The following is a 17,899-nucleotide window of genomic DNA, read 5'->3' on the forward strand; positions in this document are numbered from 1 at the left end:
CGACGAAGTCATATCCGGGCTTGAGAGCAGCAGGTGTCGCCAAACCGCCCTTCAGCAGCCCATTGACCTGCCGGGTCCTGTTCGCAGTCGCGCTCTTCAACATTGGTGTAAACTCGTTCTTTGCGTTGGCATTTCGTAACGCTGCTAGCGGGTTTCGTGGCGTCCGCGCGCCACTCATCTGCTTGAAGAGATTGTCGCGGCCGGCCGGAGGGTGAAAGGACTCCTCTCTGCTGAAGTCAATTTCGGTTTGCAAGCGCGTCATATCGCCCGCGTCGGTGCCGCGCGGTGTATCGAGGTAAGCCGCCATGGTAGATATGTCTTCTGCTAACACATGAGCGAGAGGAGTGTAGGAATGGCAGCACGCGCACAGCTGGACAAGGAGAGGAAAGTATCCTCCGCAGTGCGTGTTGTTGATCGCGTTGTTTACGTCTGGGCACGGGCCACGCCCGTGCTCAAGCTATCGCAGCCGCACTAGCCCAGGATGGGAAAGCGCGATGCGGTTGCCAAGAGTGACATCAGCCACTCATCAACAGCAGAAGTCGCCGCCTGCCGCCGCATCAAATCTTCATCGTCCCCGTCCGCCACGACGCTCTTTGCTCCATTTGTAGCAGACGGATCGAAGTGCACTTTTCGACTAGGTCGCCGACGGCATACTTTACCCTTGATGGATATTCCCCAAGACAACTTGAAATGGTTCGGCGAAGGCTTCGAAGGCTTCCCAAAGAAACTCCCGGAAGACGTCGTAGAGTACATCATATTCATAATCGACACAACACTCTCAGATGTGCAGACCAGAGAGCGGCTCCAGGCCTTCCAGCGGGCACTTACCAGTCTTGAGAAGAAGTTTCTAAAAGAATATATCTGGCAGCGGGACTCTATCCATCTCGACCTCGTCCGCGAAGAGGGACGCTGGATATTGAAAGGATCTACAAATTACGGAGACAGTGTCGCCGACGAGTGGCTGATCGTGTATTTCTTACGAGAGTTGAGCCAGGAGTTCAAGGATGCCTGGATCAGGATATACGACACAGATGGCGAATTTCTCCTCATCGAAGCCGCAAATGCCTTGCCAAAATGGCTGAACCCCGAGGTGGCAGAGAACAGGGTCTGGATAAACAATCGTCGTCTCCTCGTCATACCGGCCTCGAAGGGAGAACCCCCACGCCCGCTGAAGCAAACCGAAGCGCTTACCATCATCGAGGATACGCCTGCGCGACCACAGCACTACCCAAAGATCGAGAAAGAAGCGTTCCACCGGTTGATCGGATATCCTGCCGCTATATCTGACAACCAGCATCATGCGACCCTCCCACTTCCACGTAAAGTCGCACATATATTACACCTCAATCCTTCCTACATCGCCCCGCTTGTAGAAGCGTTTTATCTCCGTGATCCTATCTCGCTTCGTCTCCTGCAGCCAGATAAGTCGAAGCGCGCACTGGTTTTCCCGCCGGAAGACTTTGTAGACGTTAGCGTACGGTTTACGAAGGTCTTATACGCGCAAATGCTCGGTCAGCACTGGGATCCTCCGGATGTTTTCGGCACGGCCCTCGAACATCTCAAGAAAGTCGGCAAGCCAGCGGAGAAAGCCGAGTTCGGAATCAAGATGGCAGCGGGAATGGAAATGCTTGTCCAACACAAAATCTACGCGGACAAGAAAGCCGTGCGTGAGATTGAGCTTCTGCTGGAAGATCTTAAAACGGGCGACGATGTGCTACCCACTGATGCCGAAATCGCAGCGTGGCCTAAGCGCGAGGACGACGAAGGATGGCTGAACATCGACTTTTCTGAGTTCGAACGCGAACTTGCCGGAAAAGGCGGGAATGAGGGATTCGGCGATAAGGCGGCACAAGAGAATCTGAAGAAGATGGTTGAGCGCTTCAATGCTTTCATAGACGATGAGGATGCCGGTATTGATGGGGCCAGTGGTCTTGATCCCATGGACGTGGACGATGACTCTGATGCTGAAAATCGCGGATGGGAGGACCCTGAGGACAGCGACGAGGCCAAAGAAGATCAAGAAGAGGACGATGACGAGGACGATGCGGAAGCGGAAACGGAAGCGGACTACGCGGAATACGAGAAGGCCTATGAAAAGTATATGTCCCTCTCGGCCGCGGAGAAGGCGCTTCTCACCGATGAAGCCCGCGAGTTGGCCAACGCCGACGAAGCCGAACGAGAAGAGGACGAGGAAATCCAGAAACTTTCCGAAATGATGGAGGCAGAGCTATTTGGTCACGGCGCTCTAAACCTCGATCCGGATCGTAAGCAAAAGGAGCGCGCCAGCGGGTCTAAAGCTATCACGTCAACGAAAGGCAAAGGGAAGAGTAGGCTCGAGGAGCTACCAGAAGAAGGCAGTGACGATGAAGAGTTATTAGACGAAGACTATAATCTTGCGGAGAATATGCTGAAGAGCTTCAAGGGACAGGTTGGCATGGCGGGGCCGGCGGGGAACTTGATGGGCTTGATGGGTGTGCAGTTCCCTCCTGATGCCGACGATGAAACGAAAGGCAAAGGTAAGGGCAAAGCGAAGGCCTGATTTCTCTTCGCCGCCCACTCGGTCACGCCACTCACCGGCATTCCTCCAAGCGCGAATCCCAGATACGGAATCAATTGGTGCTATGTTGATGCGATGGATCCTCGAATGCGCTACTTAGAGAGGTATGAGGAATGCAATGTGACGAATCGCGAGCAGAAAAGCCTCCTTCTATTCTCCACGTTCCATCAATTCCCCCGCTTCAGCTACACTCCCAGCCCCTCCTTCCTCGTTACTGCCCACCACTACTCGGCGGCCACCCGCTCTGCGGCCCACTCCGCTTCCACCCACTAGGCGGCGCGGGCCCCGGACTTGCTCCTTCCCTCGAACCAAGCAACCTTGGATCAATCGGCACAGTCCCTTGCTCAGCCGCACCAACCCCTCCCTCTCCACCCTCTCTTCTCGCTGCGGGATACGGCCAGGAATGCGGCATACGTGGTATCTGGAACGGCGCGGTGATCTGGTATCGTTCCGTTGTCGTGGTCTGTTGCTGCGGGGGTGTCGGCTGGTAGTGACGGAACTGAGTATTTGTCGGGGGACCGGATTGAGAGGCCCGGGGGTTGGAAGAGGTGCCAGAGGTAGTGCTTGTAGTGCCGCTAGATGCTGGTGCCGAGGTGACAGGATGCCATTGGGCGGGGAGAAGGTAGTTGTGTTGTGGCTTTTGGCGGTTTCGGTCGGGGTTGGGGTTTGGATTCGCCATCGTGGATCCCGAGAAGCGAGGGTTCGTTTTGACTCGATTATCCACTATATGGACTCGTGCACTACCGCATATAGCAAGCAGTCCTAGTGTCGTTCGCGGGGATAAGCCTTTCTTCTCCGCCAGCTGCCGCCTGGGAGGATCGTAAAAGGGATGCGTCTATGTATAGACCGACGTATCGGGATCAATCCCGCAGGTAACAGGTAACCCAGAACACCGGCGAGCCCTCAACTCTTGCATTCCACGCGAAGGACTTCCCACCGCATATATACCTCCACGATTAATGCCCCCGGCGGCCTGTCTCTTCCTCCGCCCTCCCCCTCGACCGCCCGCAGCCCGCAGCCCCCAAAGAACCGTCACTCCCCACTCTTCCATCGCGGCCACCACCTCCCAATCTCGTCCTCAACCTGCCATCACAAGCATCGCTAGTATCGCAAGATTCCCCCATCCACCACGCCGCCGCATCGCCAGTTTCCGCAAACCCCCTCCCGCTCCGCGCTTTTAGTCTTCGGCCCCCCGACGACCCAAAACCTGTCCACTTGAAAACCACGCCCCAAGCCCTTTATATGCCCAGCGCTCTTACCTTCCTCGCGCTCTGAGGTAGACACAGCGGACCACGCCTGTTTCCCGTTTGGGGCTCGGGTATTTTCCGCTTCGGGAATGGTGGGGGTCGGATAAGCGAGGGGATCGTGGGCGCGGCTGAAGGATTGTGAACGTGCGTGCGATCCTGCAAGGCAGATTTTCAGGCGTAAGCGAGGGGAAAGCGATTGGGTGGGAGTAGACCAGCGCAGACTATCTGAATTGCTGCTGTTGAATTTCTTGGAATTTGCGTGGGTAGGAATACGCTCGAGGCCTGTGGCACTTTGATGGCTATCGGGTCGCGGTAGAGAGTGTGAGGAGTACGGCTGCTGCGAAAAGCTGGACTGCACCGATGTCTTACAGCCTTTGGGATTCTGAAGGCATCTATCCACCCGCGATATGGGCAAGGGAGCACGCGCGATATTTGTGACGCGAGTGTCACGTGACTTGATCTTTCTCGTCTGACCCAATCTATGGGATACGCACATATGGGCACCTGGGCATGGATTGCTCTCTCTCTAGCCTGAGCACAGCGAAGAGAAAAAGAGTAGCCGCTCTAGCCTCCTGCTGCGTTGGTTGGACTGAGTCATGAAACGGTGGGGTTGGTTGGGCAGTCATGACTCAGCGTGGAGAACCTTACGCGACGTTACTTCAATCCTTGCTTGCTTACAGTTCCGATCTCAGCGACTGCAGCGCCATTTCCAATCGTCTAGGCGCTAATGTGTACATAGACCTGGCTGGAGTCTTTGCGTGTCTCGTTTCGGAACTTTATGCCTTCTACCGTGCATGCCTTCCATGCGCTTGGATATGCGGCTGAGAGTCCAACACTCCGTTTCCGAAAAGGAAGAGCAGGCAACCGCAGCCAATGTTGCTAGATGAGAACGAGTTGACAAAGTTTTCTGCACCAGCCACCGTGCCTATCTACTGCGCCTCTGGTGTGGCTTTGAGGTTTGGAAATTTACCCTGGGGCCACATATTACGAGCTGTATCCTCACCAACTTAAGAGCTGACGCATTATTCGAGAATAGGTTCGGTCTACGTTTCCAGTTGCATTGATCAAGCGCTGCGTTCTTTGCGGGAATGTTTTCCCTCCTGACGAGATGCAACGAGCGCATGACTTGGAGGGAAACGGGTCGACAGCAAACGAAGCGAGTATATAATAGTTGTGGAAGTCGGCTTGATGGGAAAGACCTGACAGAGAAGGTGCAGTCCATTGGATTTGTTGCCATGATGAGTAAGAGTTCTTCATCTTCTCTTCCTTTTTGGCTCCTTGACCTTGGATTCGAGAGGTGAAAGCCTTCTTCTTTCGCCACGCTGGAAATATCTTCTTCGGTATATCATCCTTCACCACAATTGTGCATCATAAATCATATATCCTATGTCGTTATGATGCGTCCACCTTTGGAATCAGCGGTCACCGTAGAGAGTAGCCGAGAACAGTTCAATTCACCGCATGCGTCCTGCCGAGTATATAAAGCACTGTACCCGAAGTTCCCAGGAACTCTTCAACACAACCGGGCCTCTCTGACCTCGACCGAGCTCAACCGCTAGGACCCCGTCGACCGCTAGGCCCTCTTCAACCGCTAGGACCCCTCAACTAAATCGAGCCTCGACCGACCTCGACTGCCTGAAGCCTACCTCCCCACTGAGTCTCCACCACCACCGCAACCACCACAACCACCACAATCCAGCCGTATCTATCGAGACCTCCGCAATGGCTTCCAATCAACAAGGTCAGCCAGCAGAGAGCGAGAGCCAGCCCACAATCTTCAAGTTCCCAGACCAAGTCAACCAGTACGTCGGCGACCGGGAAGTTGACTTCAACCGCACCGGAATCCTATACATCTTCCGCGACTGGTGCTGGATCGTGTACAACGGCATCCTAGTTCCCGGCACCACTCAGACTCCGGCCACTTACGCCGTCATGGGTGGCTGGATTCGGAAGGACAAGGTCGGCAGCTACCTCCTCGGCGAGCTGTTGGGTCAGGACTGGAAGACACGCAGTGCATGGTTCCAAGACTTGCGTGCCAAGGTAGAGGCTGCCTTCGAGTGGGAGGATAAGCTCTTTAATACGGGACGAACCAGCGAGCGGGACTTCGCGTTGTTTCTTACCAAGAAGCTGAACGGCATCACAGTCGAAGCGAGCCAGAAGGAGTCGATAGCGGAGCATGCTGGCGGCCTGGCGGATGATTATCTTTACAGGCAGTACATGAATGATCCGGAGTAGACGGGTACGGAGGTCCGGATGCTGCTGCCTGATTGGAAAGACCTAGAATTCACTTCGCGATACGATTCAAAAGAATGTACGACCTTCTGCGGTTCCCACGCTCCCAAACCCAACTCCTACATTGCATCCAGGACACTCTAGAATACACGGCCTAGTTGAGGTAAACATGGTTTCGGCAGGAATTACCAGCTTGCGGATAGATTAATCGAAGCTGCCGGTCTTCATAGACTGGTAACTTTATTATAATAATCTCATTCTTCCCTTCATCACTCTCTATAAGATACTATGACTTGTTAACATCCATTTCCATAGCTTTTCGACATACACCAGCATGCATGTTTTGGACTGGGAAGACCGGCGAAGAGGGTACGAAGACCGAAGAAAGACGGGGCCGAAGTGAACGAGGATGCCGTGACTAACATAACGACTCCGTTGAAGGCGATACTAAAAGCATGACAGAAAACAGACCTCGATATAACATGGAGTTGATCTAGAGTATAGAGTACAGCGCGATTATTGCACTACATCAGCATGTTCCCTTACAAAATCGTAACATGACCTAGTAGCCGGCGGATAATCAAGGTACGTGACGTTAATAGTTCTGTTTTCCCGGTCACCCATTCTTTCGGAAGAGGTAATCTTCAACCATAGCTTTTCAGGTCGATGCAAACCGCGCAAGAAGTTCTACACGCTCGATTAGTTGTCACCGCCGCGAACCCCAAACGCGCGACAGTAGAGCTCCGGATCCGCCCGAGACCGAACTAACCGCATTTGCTACACCAACAGCCAACCAAAGCCTCCATGCCTTTCACTCCAACAAGAATCGCTGATGTAATCTCGCTACGCAGCCGGTGGAGATATCTCCATAAAGCAAAAATTTTCATCTTCGAAGACACATCGCAGTGCACTCTCAAGTTTCAGTCTCTAACTCGGTCACAGGCACCAGTATGTCCAATCTTCCTAGCAGCCCAAGCGAGGAGCACGCCGAGCGCACGCAGCGTCTTCGCGACCAAGACGGGGCCCGCGACCGCGTCAACAATATCGCTGCCAATATGAACGCTAGAGGCGCGCCGCACGTGCACCTCGACACGGAGCGCACGCCATTCAAGATCTACGAGGACGAGACCGCGACAGCACCGGGCGTCAAAATCGTGGCTAGCTACCCGCTCGAAGATGACGAGGAGGACGGCATGAGCACTTTCTCGGTTGAGCCCAACGAGCGCGAGAACGGCGGTGATGGCGCGGCTGACGATCCCGAGGACGCCCACGCTGAGACCAACGCCCTGGTCAATACCCAAGACGATGAGGAGAACGAGGATATCGATTAGCCAGGCCACTCTCCCTTACCCTGACATCTTTGGAAAGCTACTCCGCTCACGCCACTACATGTTTCCTTCTTCTACAATTCGTTTCTGGTGTGAGACGAAAGGATGGAGGATGGGGGATGTGGATGCTGGAGGAGGTGGTGGAAATGGACTTGGCGAATGCGTCGTCTGGCTTGTCCATGCGTCGATTATGGCAAGGGTAGTTGGACCACAACCGGGTTTCTCGCGGTCAAGTTCTCGAAAGTGAGACACAACTGTATCATATGAAGAGATAGGAAATCTCCGCTTAGTAGATACCAAGCTTGAATGTGTGCGAGACCTGCCTTCATCACGATATGCACCCGAGAAGACACCGGCACGAGACATCGCGGAGTAGTCATAAATCAGGAACCAAGCAAAGCTACACGACCCAAAATCATGGTAAAGGTTCTGACGGATAACTGTGGGGTGGAGATGACGTTGTTAGTGATAATCCGGTCTGGAAGGAGGGTACTGAGCAAGGAGTGAGTCATCCAATTAGAAGTGAAAGTGTGATTACCATTCACGTCGACTTCCTGAGATCCGTGCAGCGGCAGAGGATCCATCGCCAATACTTCTTTCACTGCTCGGCCACGATGGGCACGCCAATATATATAAACCGCCTGGCTGAGAACTTTTCATGCAAACAGACCACGCTCTCAAGCAACCGAACCGCAACGAACGCCAGCCAACAACGATGGCACCTCAGCATATGAACAAGAAGTGGAGCAAGGAAGACGGCCAACGTCTTATCAAATTGCGAGACGAAGACGGCTTGAAATGGGACCAGATCGCATCAGAGCTCAATCGAGGACCCCAGCCAGTCCGCGAGCACTACAAAAAGCTCAAAGAGGAAGCACTAGTACCTCCGGACTTCCAATGGACAGACGAACTAGACCAAAAGGTTATCGATGGACGTCGACAAGGCTACTTGGTCGCTCAAATTGCGGCTGACATAGGACTACCAAATGGAATCATCATCAGACGCACCAGACACCTACGAGACAAGGGTCTCATACAAAATGTACCCCGAGGTCGACCAAAGATCACTTTCACCGATGAGGAAGACGAGATGATTCTTCGGCTGTGGATTGCTATGACATCCGATTCGGATATCTCCGTGCTGTTAAACCTGCCTGGGAAGACTGAGAAGTCGGTGAGAGACCGGCGTATTTTCCACACTCAAGGTGCTGGAGTGAGACCGATGGCTTCGGAAATGTACCTCAAGCTGCTGGCGGGGTACGGGGACAAGAAGAGGACGTGGACGGCGAACGATGTTCTGGCTGGGAATTTTACTTTTGGGGAGTGGAAAGATTGGGGGATTACTCCACTCAAAGAGGACTGCTGGAAGGGCGGATTGTAGGCCGACTTCGATATCGGAGAAACGTGATGAGTTGGGGAATCCAAAGTTTAGAATGGAACACCATCGTTTGCAGCCATAGCCTATTCATCTAGCGAAAGAATTCAGAAGTGAACAAAAGGGCCACTAACCTCGGAGGTGGGGATTTAATTGAGACATTGATTTTTCCTTGTTTGAGTCGTTAAACTACGAAGGTAGTGTTGACTAACAATCAGCAAGCAAAGCTTCTGCTTACGTACAAAAGGACTCAAATGAAGCCAAAATGAAAATAAGTGAATAGGGACGGTTCCTGGCAGCCACGACGAGGCGGGGAAGTGCTTTAAGTCCATACATTGTAAAGAAATAGCTTATACATGTACCATCCCCCATCCGAGGAGCTTCCATGGTCATTTCACAATGACGATGCACTGTGACATCTTCATGAGGCTCCCGATTATATAAATAATTCAGTATATTGTATCAGAGCGCCTATCAACAACCACAACAACCAAATCCACAACTTCAACTTCAACGTCAACTACGAGAATATGGGCTCACGCAGGGTCACAGTGAAGGTTGAGTTCCCCAAGGAAGGCGGTATCTGGGGTGTAGTTGGAGGTCCCCAGTACGTTTTCCGGCCTCTCGAACCAGCAACCGCGGAACAAAATCGAATGGTGGATGCCTCCGTACAGGTCTCTGGAAACGGTCTAGATAACCTGAACGAACCTAGCCACTGCCAAGCGACAGACCGCGCAGACGCACACCATTTCCCAGCAGGAGAACATTCCTCGCCTGAATCCGGAGAAGAGCCTGTACTCCCGCCCTCTCAACATGGCAAGGCAGGTGGACAACATAGCGGCCTTTCCCGGATGCAGTCCGTGGAAGACATTCGAGATTATCGGGGGAAAAAAGCCCAGTCTCGTGGCTACCAAGCCCTGCCTGAATTGCGGACAGCCAACCTGAACAATGGGTTGACCAGTGGTACCAAGCAAGCTGCAGGATCAAAGCAAGACAATGTTATCTTCGGTCCTCTGGAAACCACTGAAGTTGACAGCTTCTTCAATCCTGAGATTCCACGGCTCAACCGGCAGAATGGCTCAAGCACTGCAGCCCCCGAGGAACCTCACCGTCGGAAGAAATCCGGAAAGATGTGGACTAGCGAAGAAGAGACGAAACTAGTCCAAGCGTGGGTCCAGAAAATCCCGTACGAGGACATCGTTCGAGACATTCTTCCAGAACGCACAGTAGCCAACTGTCGAGAACTGATTGGTTTGTTGCGGTTTCTTGGGTTCATCATAGAGATTCGTACCATCGACTTCGTTGAGCGTGTTTGGTACGGTTCTACGTTCCACGAAGAAGGACGACATTGAATGCAGATGAATGGCAACGACTCGCATAACGTCGCTTTCGAGGCGGCAGCGCATAAGGCGGGCGGTAACGCGATGATACCACCATGAGAATCCAGTCTGAGGGGAGTACCGGCCCAATAAATGAAATCACAGATATCAGAGTAATAACTATAGCGTAAATTAATATATGAATGGTATGAATGGCTATAAACTTAAGCATGGGCAAATCCCAACTCTTTTCTTCGTACGTGCTAAGGGTATTCCCACTAGAACTAATGAGCATGGAAGTTTTTGGATTCAGTGAGTAAGCTCTTTTCACTTTTGACACAATCATTGTTAACCCACATTAGGTAGCCCGGTTTCCCTGGTGCTTTTTGGCCAAGAACGATATACTTCACTGCACATTTAACTGTATCATTATTCGGTGACTACGATCGTCAAGAATTCACTATGAGTAGATATGTGGCCGTGCACTGCCCCCTACCTGCGCACCTAAATAAGAGTTCCCTTCGGGTTTATCTAGCACTATACCCACATCATTACGTTCCTCAACCCCTCATCCGCAACCATGAGCGAACACAACGATTTCCATCCCGGTGGACCGGTCATGACGTTCACGATTGATTTAGCGGACGGAGACGATCAAGTCATCATCAATGGTATTCCGATCGAATATCGCCGGAATGGTGTTTCCGCCGAACTTCGCGACGAGCCAACGTCCGGGTTAACACACAACGACCACGGCGATGTCTCACAAGCTGCAAACTCGGTCAAAGGAGTTCCAGAGCCTCATACACCAGCTTCCTCACAGAATGGATGCGAAAGAGTGATGGATCTCAACCAATTCCTGAAGTACACCGATGATAGGTCCAATGCGGCCTTGGGCTTAGTAGCTCTATCTGGCCGAGGGGCTGGCGACTCGGAACGAACCCACGCAAAGCCGCAGAACCAAAACGACTGGCCCAACGGAGTCACTGACGGCGCGTCTCTGAATCCTTTTCGGAACGATCGAGTCCACAATCAACCGCAGCAGCACTTTCAGTCTCGGGTTACTGGAAATATCCAGGAGGCGTCGCATGGGCTTGCTCAAACTGGACTGACTCCCGGGACTCCGCCGTACGCCGTACAGGACATTTTGGATGACGATACAGAATACTGGAACTCTGTGTACAAACAGCGTCCGCAGGCCTCTGGAACCGACAACGCGAAAGACGTGACCGACCATGACAAAAATGCTGCCTCTGTGAGCTCTTTGAGCGAGGACGATATACCCCTGAGCATGCTTCATCAATGGCCGTTGAATCCAACCGCGGTACGCAATGTCAACGTGGAGCACAAGCTAGACCAGCTTGTCTTTCCTGAGCTTCGCAAAAAGGAAGTCTCGACTCATGAGACCCTCCAGTAGACCGTGTTTCAAAGCAGTGCTTGGAGGATGACGAAGAATTGTTGGCTTTGGTTGAAGGCGGCACCTCGTCCACACCACAGAAGCAGCCCGCATCTCCAGTTCAACATTGGACACGGGATGAGCTGACGGCTCTAGCGAAGGCATGGAAGCAGTGGGTCCCTTACAGTATTATCGTAGACAAGTACCTTCCAAATCGCACAATCAAGGCCTGTGAGAGCCAGGTTGCTGAACTGAGGAAGGCGGGGATCATTGAACTCGTGGATAAGAATCACCAGATCCGCCGCCTTTTCCATGGCTAGAAGGACGAGTAGAATGGGGCTTAAGGTTGTGGGGATCGGACTCTTTGAAATGAGCAGAAACGCACGAGCGCCGAAGTCCGTGACACGGAAGCGCGTATTTCGTGGATCCTACCATGAGTCGAAAAATTGAATTGATCAGAAGTCGAAGAAAGCTTTATTATGTCATTGCACCCTTGAGCCGCTTGTCATGACAGCCGCGTTTTCTCTCGTCTGCACTTAATAGCCCACTAGTTTCTCATGCCATTCTTCTGCATTGCACATTTCCATTGTTTAAGTACAATATATAGTCCATCATTCAATGCCCGGAAAGGACCCGTGATGAGACCTACTTCGGCCGGTTTGAGAAATGCGCATCGGCCCCATTTCGCGACCGAGCACCGAAATCTCTCCTGACACCCGCTTCATTGGGCGCTGCGTAAACCCTATCCCGTAGGAAGATCCGATGAAGAATAAATACCGATGCCGAGACAGAAAAGAGGGCTCTCGTTTGGTACGAAAGGAAACGCTGCGCGGTCAGTTACCTAGACGGAGTTCTAATCAGCAAGTCGAAAAAGGCGGTATTTTGCGCCTAGCGGGGGCCAAAAGTTTAGAGCGACGCCAATGATACGCATTAGTCGAATCAGAAACAAGATGGTTGTTGTGGGGCGCAGTCGCGGCACAGCCCTGCGAGCTTTCCTATATCATCCTCAAGAGATCCACCCGTAACATCCGTGCACCCAACAACTGAATACCTTCTCAACATGCCGCCTTCTTCGAAATGGGCCGATGGGCCATGGTCACTTCTTCAAACGCCTTCTGCCACAAAAGATGTCGTACGTCCTGCTGTTGTCCGACGTTCTCGCAGTAAGCACTAACCCCTTCTCTAGACGCACCACTCGGCGCACCACATCGCCAACGAAATGGCCTCCGCTCACAACGCCATGATCCGAGGCCTGAACGCTATCTACCTTCAAGCACCCAACATCCCCACCACCTCCCCTCAAACAGTCGCTGACTTCTTGTTCTTCGTCGCCACGTGGTCGGGTTGGATCATGCACCACCATGTCATGGAGGAGACGATGTTGTTTCCAGGTTTTGAAGAGGTGCCGGGCGTGAAGAAGGGCGTTATGGAGGCGAATGTGGAGCAGCATCATGCGTTTCTCGAGGGACTGGAGGGCCTAAACACATATGCAAGGACGACCAAGCCGGAGGACTATGACGGAAAAGGAGTCCGTGCGACGCTAGAAATCTTTGGGGACGCACTGCGCACCCATCTCGCGGACGAAATTGGCACGCTGTGGGCGTTGGACTGCGTAGCTTCCGAGCATGCGAAAAAATTGCAGGACGTGTATGACAAGTGCGAGGCGGAGGCGATGAAGCAGAGCAAGTTCGAGGTCCCGCCCATGGTGATGGGTCTTTGCGATCGGACGTATGAAGGAAGAGACTGGCCGACGATGCCGGCGATTGCAGATTATGTTATTAATTATGTGTTTGCATGGAGGCATCGGGGGGCGTGGAGGTTCCTGCCTAGCGATCATTTTAGGAGGCCGAGGAAGTTGCCGTTCGTGGAGGAGTCGTGAAGCCATTTCGGCCGAAATTCAAAGTCAATTCGGTTCTGTTTCGCTCTGTGAAGCCATCCAGGCTTACGTGTGTCCATCAGGTGAAGGCGAAGCTCCATGAGCATGATCACTTGTAGCAAATGACAAAGTTCGAACAAATCCGTGAAGCATTCTTTCATTCCAAGCCAGCAAGTCGACGAGACGTTTGTCGATACTCCTCCAGAAGAAATCATTACGAGCTATAGCCTGAGGACGTGATTTGCCGTCATGCCTGCTCAACGGTATACGCGAGATTGAAGGATATCCGCCGTCGCGCAAGCAGCCGCATGCCAAATGCAATAGGAGTATGTAATCCAATAGACAATAGAAATTAAACATTCACTCGCCATAGCGATATGTGGGGATAGAGTAAAAAAGAACCCAGGTGTCGTCCACTCTTGACATGTGAAAAACGCTCCAACCCATTTGACTCCAGGTATCTCAAACTGCCCCGATGCTCTTTTCTGCATAGTCCTAACGCTCAACAGCTCGTTCGCATTACAAGCTCCTCTTTCTCGGCAGCGTCCTCGTGCAATCCCTCAAATCTCCTAAATTCGTAACTCCCAAAAGGCTCATCCTAATGTACGCCTTTGCATAATCCTCATTCCAATGAGGCTGGTTGCCGACGAAAGCTAGCCACTCGTCTTTGATTGCGGCATGCTGTGATAGCGCCTTGTCGGACGGCAACACGAAGATATTCGGGTTCGGCGGTTCCTGTAGCGTGTCATTGTAGAACTCCACGTCCCACACTCCGGGCGTGGTATCGAGCGGGAACCCGGCTTTCGAGGGATCGACGAAACGTTGTTTGGCTGCAGCGTGAGCCCCAACGAGGGCGGCGAGGTCATGTGCGGAGAAACCTTTGTTTTCGAAGAGCTTGATTAAATTATCCGGATCATCAAATGGACTCGGCAACAGGCCCTCGGGTCCGGCCTTCGCTGCATCTTTGCGACCGATGAAGGTCCGGATGCGTGGACCCTTGGGGCACGTAATGGTGGCGTGGTTATGAGCGTACTGCGCGAGATCGGCGTATCCGACTTTGAACTTGGACTGCACGCCGCGGAGGATGAGCCGGATGTTCTGGAGGCCGTTGTTCTCGCGACGGTCCTGCTCGCCGAAGTCCATCATGAGCGAACCGTCCGCGCCTCCCCATGCTGAGTTTTTGTCCCACGCGCCTGCATCGTGGAAGCCGAAGCGGATGGCGGCGCGAGCGTTGTCGTTGCATTGACCATCGGCGCCTTTGAAGAGTTTCGTCAATTCGGCGGATACATCCCACCCTCATCTGGTCAGCATTTCCATCCCGTGAGTTTGGGGAGAGGCCCTGGTTGACTTACAGACGCAGCATTTGTCGACAGCTGACAAGCAGATCGCCGGCTTGTTGGCAATTTCATCCGTTATACCGGACTTGGTTCCGCTTAGGATATCCTTGATTAGCTGCTGGATAGCGCTGAGAGCGCCTTTGAGCAAATTGTCAATCAATCCTGGAGAAGCCTCGCGTTGCTCGAGAGGTGATGCTACCGCAAGGAGTGCTAACAAAAGAAGGGTCAGTGAGACGAAACCGTTGCGGAACATCTTGAGGCGTTAAAGCAAGAGCGCAAAACGAGTGACAAGTAAAGTGAGGAAAAGCTCTCGATGGAATCGATGACGCGAGACACTGGCTGCATCATGTCCGGGCTGGAACCTTACATCTTATACGGACTCATGTCCCATATCTGTCCCGCTTGCAGTCCAGCTTAATACCAAGAAACACAGTGCTGCAACGAGGCGATCTTTCCTTGTGGCGGGAATATTGCTCGTCAGCCACAGAAAAATCTACCTAAAATAGAACCTGGGCCCTTGTACCCCCTGGCCGGATCATGCGCAGGCAGTTCGACTAGTGAGAGCTGCTCTGATAGTCAGTGGACGGGTGTTTCGCCGAAAGAGAGCATTGCCCTGACCGAGCGAAAGCGGGCTACCCGGCTACAGCCGTTAAGCCACGCCGATCACCCGGACAAACTGGAATGGAAGAGCATCCAAAGCTCAGTTTGAAATCCGACCTCTGCTCCTGAGCCCCTGATCACGGTCAGTGTGTATGATATGGTATAAGCAGTTCAGGCGTTGCCATCGCGCATCAATGGACCAGGGCTATCGCTTTGGCTGTCATTCTATCGGGCGACTGGATATGCTGTGAAACATGCGCCATCCACGTCCTGTCGTGTCCATGCCGTCGGTAAATCTCTATCGGGAGATCGCCACAAAACTTACTATTTCTAGGAGATGTCGTGAATGGTGGCTTGCTCGGAGCGCAGGATATTCGCCTATTCACTTGGCATTCAATGGTCCCTTTGATTCGCATCGGAAGCCGGGATAGACAGGAGCTTGAGTCCATGTAGACGCCTCTTCGCCGTCGCTGTGCGGAGCACAGCGTCATGCATCATGCGCGAAAGCTATCGGATAATATAGTAGGTTCTCGAGAGTCGATTGAACCGGAGGTTGAAGAATCTGAAGGGCGGTGCTTTGACGAGCGGAGCGATCTACATGCTAAAACAACCATACCCATAGCGTGGGGAGCCGGCCAGGCGCTAAATCACATGACACAGCTGAGAGACCTCCTTTGGGACTGAAATGACCCTTTTGGCTAAGGGTGATATGCCAAGGCGTAGAGAGCCAGTCCATTTCCGTAAACTCCGAGTGTGCTCCCATTTGCGGTCATTGTCGTTGGCAATGTGCCACGACATTGATTTCCTATGCGATTCCCCGGTATTCAATCCCGTCGGGATCTCCAAGCCTGGATATCGGTATACCACGAGAAAAGGTGATGATCTCGCGATGGACTCATCCGTGCAAGCAATACTCTTATGCGGTAGTTTTGCAGATCGCCACCGGATAGTGTCGAGATCGTTGACACCGCATCCCCGTCCATTGGCCACCTTGTTACCCAAAATTGTGGCTGAACCCTTTCGAGCGGAGCGGAGCCTTGGCGAGGCCTGGAAGGCTGACAGTCGACTGATTGAGGGTATGAGCTCATTTGTGGAACCTGAGCGGAGGGGGCTACGGGATCTCCTCTACGTGTGGATAAGAATGGACCCGCGTGTCTTGAATGGATAACGGAGGACGCATCAATGTCAGAGCAACTCGGCACAAAGCTGGACGCTACGCTTCTCGAATAGTTCGTCTTCATTCGCGCTCGGATCGAAATAGGCTGATTGTTTGGGAATTTGCTTTCCCACCGTGCTCATGGTCAGCGACTAGTCAGAGTCATGTCCGCGGCTCAATACAGGTACGTGCCTTTTAACACAATAGCGGGCTCCTCCAGTCTCGCTTTGGTATTTTGAAATAGCTCGACGACGTCGCTCCCAAGCCTAGTTGTGGAAACGCTGAAACGCAAACTCGCGAGGCCACTGGTACGGTCGTGGTTCGACGGAAAGGCCTGGAGCTAAACTTATCTGCGCCGCCACATTTCGCCTATAACGGTCAGTAGGGAGAGTCCGAAAAGAGACGCTTTGGTATATTGCTAGCCCGCCCAAGACCCACGACCGAGTGGATGAGCTGAGATCCGCGGTATCATAATATACATCCTCCTCCATACCTGTCCGACTGGTTTTCCCTTGTACCATTACAGGCATTCCTCCATCGTGCTAGTACATCCTGAGAGTGTCTCCTTTCAGCTCCTTATTTCTTCGCCGCGACCTTCTCCTCGAGCGTCTTCACGTAGCCTTCTATCCGTTGTACCGCAGCCTGGAGAGCCTACTCATAGATTAGCTCCTTTCCGTAATCCCTCTCGTCTCTCGAAATGCCCGGACAGCACCCGAAACGCCAAGAAGGTTCTAGTAGACGTACGTAGATATCTTCCTGCAGAAGCTCGTTCGAGACGCGGTATTCATCGACGACGTAGTAGTACATGCCTGCGCCGGCGGTCGTCGCACCGAGAAGGAAACCGAAGAGTCTGCGGAGCACTCAGTCAGCCCTGATAGCTTCCCTCTTGACCGACGTAGGTAGAATGCTGCAAACTCTAGGCCGGGGCTCTAGAGTCCACAGAGTAAGTGAGCGCATCACTCACCCTCCCCGAAAAGCACCAATAGGCTTCTTAATCGGCGCAGCACCCGCCTCCTGCCTCAATACAGAGCTTGTCTGGAAACCGCGTGCGGGCGCATGGAGTCGAGGGACGCTGCGGGTAGCTGTCCGGACGGCCGGAGCGAAGACTCGGGATGCCATTGACATCAATGGCCCGTATGGCGTTCACAAAGGGGTACTAATCGTTTATGGGGATATCGCAGTCGTAGAAGTGTGTAACGGTGGTGTTATGGGGATAGCTCGGAAGTGCTCGTGTGTGCGGAGAGCTCACTGACGTTTGTGGTTCACCTGCCACAAGCTCCTGTAACCTTGGCGGCGCTAGGCTGAATTAGGAAGACTATCCAAGACCGACAAGACCGGAGTATGATTCGCGAGACCGCGCATTAAAAAGTGTCGGTCGGAAAGAGAGCAGTCACTACTATTAGCTAGATGGCGACGGTATGGGAGGGTAACACTAGGTCGCACTGCGAGATTAGTGGCGCAAGGATGAATCGAGCT

The 17,899-nt window shown here is 52.8% G+C and overlaps 12 protein-coding genes across 12 annotated transcripts; 7 read left to right on the forward strand and 5 right to left on the reverse strand.

Moving 5' to 3' along the window:
* Positions 1 to 664: 664 nt before the first annotated feature.
* BU26DRAFT_529536 (SGT1 family protein-like protein Sgt1) lies at positions 665 to 2,539 on the forward strand (the record flags this gene model as incomplete). Its single annotated transcript, XM_033830905.1, has 1 exon — positions 665 to 2,539. The coding sequence occupies one exon, from the start codon at positions 665 to 667 to the stop codon at positions 2,537 to 2,539; it is 1,875 nt and encodes a 624-aa protein (XP_033687458.1).
* A 229-nt stretch (positions 2,540 to 2,768) lies between these two features.
* Positions 2,769 to 3,236, reverse strand: BU26DRAFT_562194 (uncharacterized protein; the record flags this gene model as incomplete). Its single annotated transcript, XM_033833003.1, has 1 exon — positions 2,769 to 3,236. The coding sequence occupies one exon, from the start codon at positions 3,234 to 3,236 to the stop codon at positions 2,769 to 2,771; it is 468 nt and encodes a 155-aa protein (XP_033687459.1).
* A 211-nt stretch (positions 3,237 to 3,447) lies between these two features.
* BU26DRAFT_257373 (uncharacterized protein) lies at positions 3,448 to 4,677 on the reverse strand. Its single transcript, XM_033821216.1, has one exon. The coding sequence runs from the start codon at positions 4,298 to 4,300 to the stop codon at positions 3,659 to 3,661; it is 642 nt and encodes a 213-aa protein (XP_033687460.1). The 5' UTR covers positions 4,301 to 4,677; the 3' UTR covers positions 3,448 to 3,658.
* Positions 4,678 to 5,526: 849 nt separating this feature from the next.
* Positions 5,527 to 6,039, forward strand: BU26DRAFT_562195 (uncharacterized protein; the record flags this gene model as incomplete). Its single annotated transcript, XM_033833004.1, has 1 exon — positions 5,527 to 6,039. The coding sequence occupies one exon, from the start codon at positions 5,527 to 5,529 to the stop codon at positions 6,037 to 6,039; it is 513 nt and encodes a 170-aa protein (XP_033687461.1).
* Positions 6,040 to 8,079: 2,040 nt separating this feature from the next.
* Positions 8,080 to 8,745, forward strand: BU26DRAFT_502928 (uncharacterized protein; the record flags this gene model as incomplete). Its single annotated transcript, XM_033826671.1, has 1 exon — positions 8,080 to 8,745. The coding sequence occupies one exon, from the start codon at positions 8,080 to 8,082 to the stop codon at positions 8,743 to 8,745; it is 666 nt and encodes a 221-aa protein (XP_033687462.1).
* Positions 8,746 to 9,269: 524 nt separating this feature from the next.
* On the forward strand, positions 9,270 to 10,091 carry BU26DRAFT_502929 (uncharacterized protein; the record flags this gene model as incomplete). Its single annotated transcript, XM_033826672.1, has 1 exon — positions 9,270 to 10,091. The coding sequence occupies one exon, from the start codon at positions 9,270 to 9,272 to the stop codon at positions 10,089 to 10,091; it is 822 nt and encodes a 273-aa protein (XP_033687463.1).
* A 547-nt stretch (positions 10,092 to 10,638) lies between these two features.
* Positions 10,639 to 11,475, forward strand: BU26DRAFT_562198 (uncharacterized protein; the record flags this gene model as incomplete). The annotated part of the gene is made up of 1 exon (XM_033833005.1): positions 10,639 to 11,475. The coding sequence occupies one exon, from the start codon at positions 10,639 to 10,641 to the stop codon at positions 11,473 to 11,475; it is 837 nt and encodes a 278-aa protein (XP_033687464.1).
* Positions 11,476 to 12,491: 1,016 nt separating this feature from the next.
* Positions 12,492 to 13,422, forward strand: BU26DRAFT_452737 (uncharacterized protein). The gene is made up of 2 exons (XM_033824807.1): positions 12,492 to 12,586; positions 12,641 to 13,422. The coding sequence occupies exons 1-2, from the start codon at positions 12,515 to 12,517 to the stop codon at positions 13,331 to 13,333; spliced, it is 765 nt and encodes a 254-aa protein (XP_033687465.1). The 5' UTR covers positions 12,492 to 12,514; the 3' UTR covers positions 13,334 to 13,422.
* Positions 13,366 to 13,770, reverse strand: BU26DRAFT_257410 (uncharacterized protein). The gene has a single exon (XM_033821218.1). It carries the CDS (start codon positions 13,688 to 13,690, stop codon positions 13,397 to 13,399), a length of 294 nt encoding a protein of 97 aa, XP_033687466.1. The 5' UTR covers positions 13,691 to 13,770; the 3' UTR covers positions 13,366 to 13,396.
* On the reverse strand, positions 13,474 to 15,121 carry BU26DRAFT_517080 (class II peroxidase). Its single transcript, XM_033828481.1, has 2 exons — positions 14,683 to 15,121; positions 13,474 to 14,625 (listed from the first exon to the last, which is right to left on the reverse strand). The coding sequence occupies exons 1-2, from the start codon at positions 14,918 to 14,920 to the stop codon at positions 13,850 to 13,852; spliced, it is 1,014 nt and encodes a 337-aa protein (XP_033687467.1). The 5' UTR covers positions 14,921 to 15,121; the 3' UTR covers positions 13,474 to 13,849.
* Positions 15,122 to 15,855: 734 nt separating this feature from the next.
* On the forward strand, positions 15,856 to 16,717 carry BU26DRAFT_257383 (uncharacterized protein). Its single transcript, XM_033821217.1, has one exon. The coding sequence runs from the start codon at positions 15,953 to 15,955 to the stop codon at positions 16,433 to 16,435; it is 483 nt and encodes a 160-aa protein (XP_033687468.1). The 5' UTR covers positions 15,856 to 15,952; the 3' UTR covers positions 16,436 to 16,717.
* A 191-nt stretch (positions 16,718 to 16,908) lies between these two features.
* Positions 16,909 to 17,648, reverse strand: BU26DRAFT_517082 (uncharacterized protein). Its single transcript, XM_033828482.1, has 3 exons — positions 17,388 to 17,648; positions 17,168 to 17,273; positions 16,909 to 17,074 (listed from the first exon to the last, which is right to left on the reverse strand). Exons 1-3 carry the CDS (start codon positions 17,540 to 17,542, stop codon positions 17,000 to 17,002), a joined length of 336 nt encoding a protein of 111 aa, XP_033687469.1. The 5' UTR covers positions 17,543 to 17,648; the 3' UTR covers positions 16,909 to 16,999.
* Between the last annotated feature and the right edge of the window lie 251 nt (positions 17,649 to 17,899).

Source organism: Trematosphaeria pertusa (assembly GCF_010094035.1).
Source record: "Trematosphaeria pertusa strain CBS 122368 unplaced genomic scaffold BU26scaffold_4, whole genome shotgun sequence".
Taxonomy (NCBI): Eukaryota; Fungi; Ascomycota; class Dothideomycetes; order Pleosporales; family Trematosphaeriaceae; genus Trematosphaeria; species Trematosphaeria pertusa.